At 43.0% G+C, this 2619-nt stretch overlaps 1 protein-coding gene across 1 annotated transcript; it reads right to left on the minus strand.

Annotated features, from left to right (window-relative positions):
• Positions 1-269: 269 nt before the first annotated feature.
• LOC148035398 (uncharacterized) lies at positions 270-1187 on the minus strand. The gene is made up of 3 exons (XM_087680820.1): positions 777-1187; positions 593-682; positions 270-494 (listed from the first exon to the last, which is right to left on the minus strand). Exons 1-3 carry the CDS (start codon positions 1185-1187, stop codon positions 270-272), a joined length of 726 nt encoding a protein of 241 aa, XP_087536946.1.
• Between the last annotated feature and the right edge of the window lie 1432 nt (positions 1188-2619).

Below are 2619 nucleotides of genomic sequence, written 5' to 3' on the forward strand. Positions count from 1 at the left end.
AACTAATATTAGTCATAAGATGATAACAATGTGATACCCATATATACATATATGTGTGTAGGTATGACATGCACATACATGAGTGCATGAAGAAAGGCTATGGAATGATGATCCATGAATGTCTATACTGTATGGAAGGACCAACGTTTTGATCATTTTAACCAACCAAGAAAGAGAATGGTCTTTTTCTTAAATATTAGTGAATAATAGACCGTAGGTATGGGAAGATAACCTTCGCCAACACAAATGGGTGAGACGTCCATGAGATGTCATCCATTATTTGAAGATGCAAGAGTGAGAGGCTCATATTCAGCAGTAAAGTTAGAAACATCAACTTCGATGGTGGTTAATGTGGTGGAAGAGGATGCGACCATCATTGATGGATTAGTTGTGAGGGTACTTGTTGAGGTCCCCTCTTTATACAAGGAGTTGACGTCATCTCCCGTATTATAAAGACCGCACCCAACAGTCCAAGCATTGTCGTCACATATGATCTAAGAACCCAATAAATAGGAAAAGTAACTATGTAAGCATAGCTACACAACATAAGCACGTGTACAATAGTACATACTCAAAACAAGCAGCCACTTACAACATTGGTGACTCCTGAATCATCGATGAAGACAATCTCTACACCAGCAGGGGAGTTTGATGATGCATCGCAGCCCCCAGAGGCTTGGATCTACTACACATACATGGTACAGAAGTGAGTATGAAAGAAAACGAAGCAATACAAACAGTAAATTGAGAGTGAACCGCACGCACAATCCACATACCTGCAAGTTCCAATCACGGGTAACACCGTAAGCAGTGACAGTAGCCGGGATGGTGAGATATCCAGCCTCGATCATCTGACAAGTTGACTCTACCGCATCTGCCGGGACAGCACCCCAGAATAGGCCGGGCGTGCCTTGACCCAGCAGGGCCGACGCCAAGAGCGATATCCATGATGAGTTCTCTGGATAGCCACCGTCAGGAGGCGTGTACACGGACAGCTGCAATGTGGCCTCTGCTCCCTCTATAATGTTGCCATAACTGATGACGACGGACATGAATGCTATTAGGATCAGACAGAGGGGGCGCTGGAGGCGCATCGACGCGGCCGCCACCGATGATCCTGACTGGTGGTTGTAATGATGTGAAGCTTGTTTCTTCATAGATTTCTTACGCGGGCCCGTGCAGACCATGATCGGGGACCAAGATTAGCGCTTCCTGCACTGGCCGATGTTTCTGCAACCCAGCCACGAGGGGTATATCACACGTACAAGGTGGCTTAGTTGTATGTGTTCGTGTATATCGATTATAAGAGCGAACGCCGGCTCGCTCGTACAATACTGTGGCTGAGCGGGGCGCAGCTTATATACGCGTACGATGCCACTCTCAAACACTTACAACACGCCAGCTTCAATGCCTGGCCGATGCTGAGCATTCGGCTGCCTCAGCATCGGCCACCGCGTACGATGCCACTCTCAAACAGATACAACACGCGAGGTTAAGGCCTGGCCGATGATGCTGGGCATTCGGCTGCCGCGACCATCGCCGATTGACAGTTTTACGACCAGACAGCTGACGCGGTATTGTGGGTTTGAAACGGGTTAGACTTGCTCTTAAGAATCCGAGGGAAAAGATGCTAGCAAGAGTGTGGGAGCAGGGAGCTTTTTATCGTTTCCTACATGGAATATTTCAACATTTCCCACATGTTCATGTCGTATCCAACACATGTAATTAGGGGATTGCATTCCCCATTTGCAATAATGGGGACTCGTCATGAGAACGTACCAACATTTCCTATCCATCTATACCTACAACTACGGAATGGCATTGTGCATCTATAATTTTAGGGAATTTTTCAATATCTCCTACATGTTTATACATGTACTCTTTTATAAGACTAGGGAATTACATTCCGCATTTACCAATGTAGGGAATCACGGGTATAGAGATATTCCTAAATACTTTGAAAACTCACTACACACAAGATTAAGGGAATTCAAGCTTATGGTCTATATCTTGTACATTCAACCTATAACTAGTGGAATTTGCAGTTGACCATATAAAATGAACCTCCATTGTGTAAGAGGCACACATGCACATGCACACCTGACACACAGACCCTCTACTTTCATTTGAATGTTCTTTGATTAATAGGATAAAATTTTCTTATGAACCTATATTACAAACAATCACCATATTCATTAATCATCAAGAAGCAATTCAATAGAAGGGGCATTTAGTCACTATGCTATGTACTGCATGGATATGCCTTATTCGTTTCAAATCAACATTGCCTATTCTTCTCATCTTAGGTTTGCATGGATTGTTTGATGCTACCATCAACACATGACACACTCCATCATGAGCTCATTCAGGTTTATGATTCCTATAAACCTAAGGGATAAGTCAAAATCAAGTATCATACTTGTGTCACTAGAGAAGTTTCCTACTTAGTATAGAGATGTTTTGCAATATGGTATCAAGGTTTGAGTTCAACCTCAAAATAGTTTATTCGATTAAGGCATTTAATGGGAACTAGGAGGTTGGTGTAACTAATGTCAATGTGTGAACTATATGTTATTAAAAGAAATGTACAACACACATACTATTATATACATTTCGATC

The sequence above is a fragment of the Lygodium microphyllum genome, chromosome 6 (assembly GCF_053477565.2).
Source record: "Lygodium microphyllum isolate KBCC chromosome 6, Lygodium_microphyllum_v1.1.10, whole genome shotgun sequence".
NCBI classification, from domain to species: Eukaryota; Viridiplantae; Streptophyta; class Polypodiopsida; order Schizaeales; family Lygodiaceae; genus Lygodium; species Lygodium microphyllum.

Bases quoted from the DNA above. Each gene is read 5' to 3' on its own strand.
- LOC148035398 (XM_087680820.1), bottom strand. From the start codon at position 1,187: ATGGTCTGCACGGGCCCGCGTAAGAAATCTATGAAGAAACAAGCTTCA. The intron at 683-776 runs GTATGTGGATTG...TATGTGTAGTAG, and splicing joins CCCGTGATTGGAACTTGCAG to ATCCAAGCCTCTGGGGGCTG. The intron at 495-592 runs GTAAGTGGCTGC...TTGGGTTCTTAG, and splicing joins ATTCAGGAGTCACCAATGTT to ATCATATGTGACGACAATGC.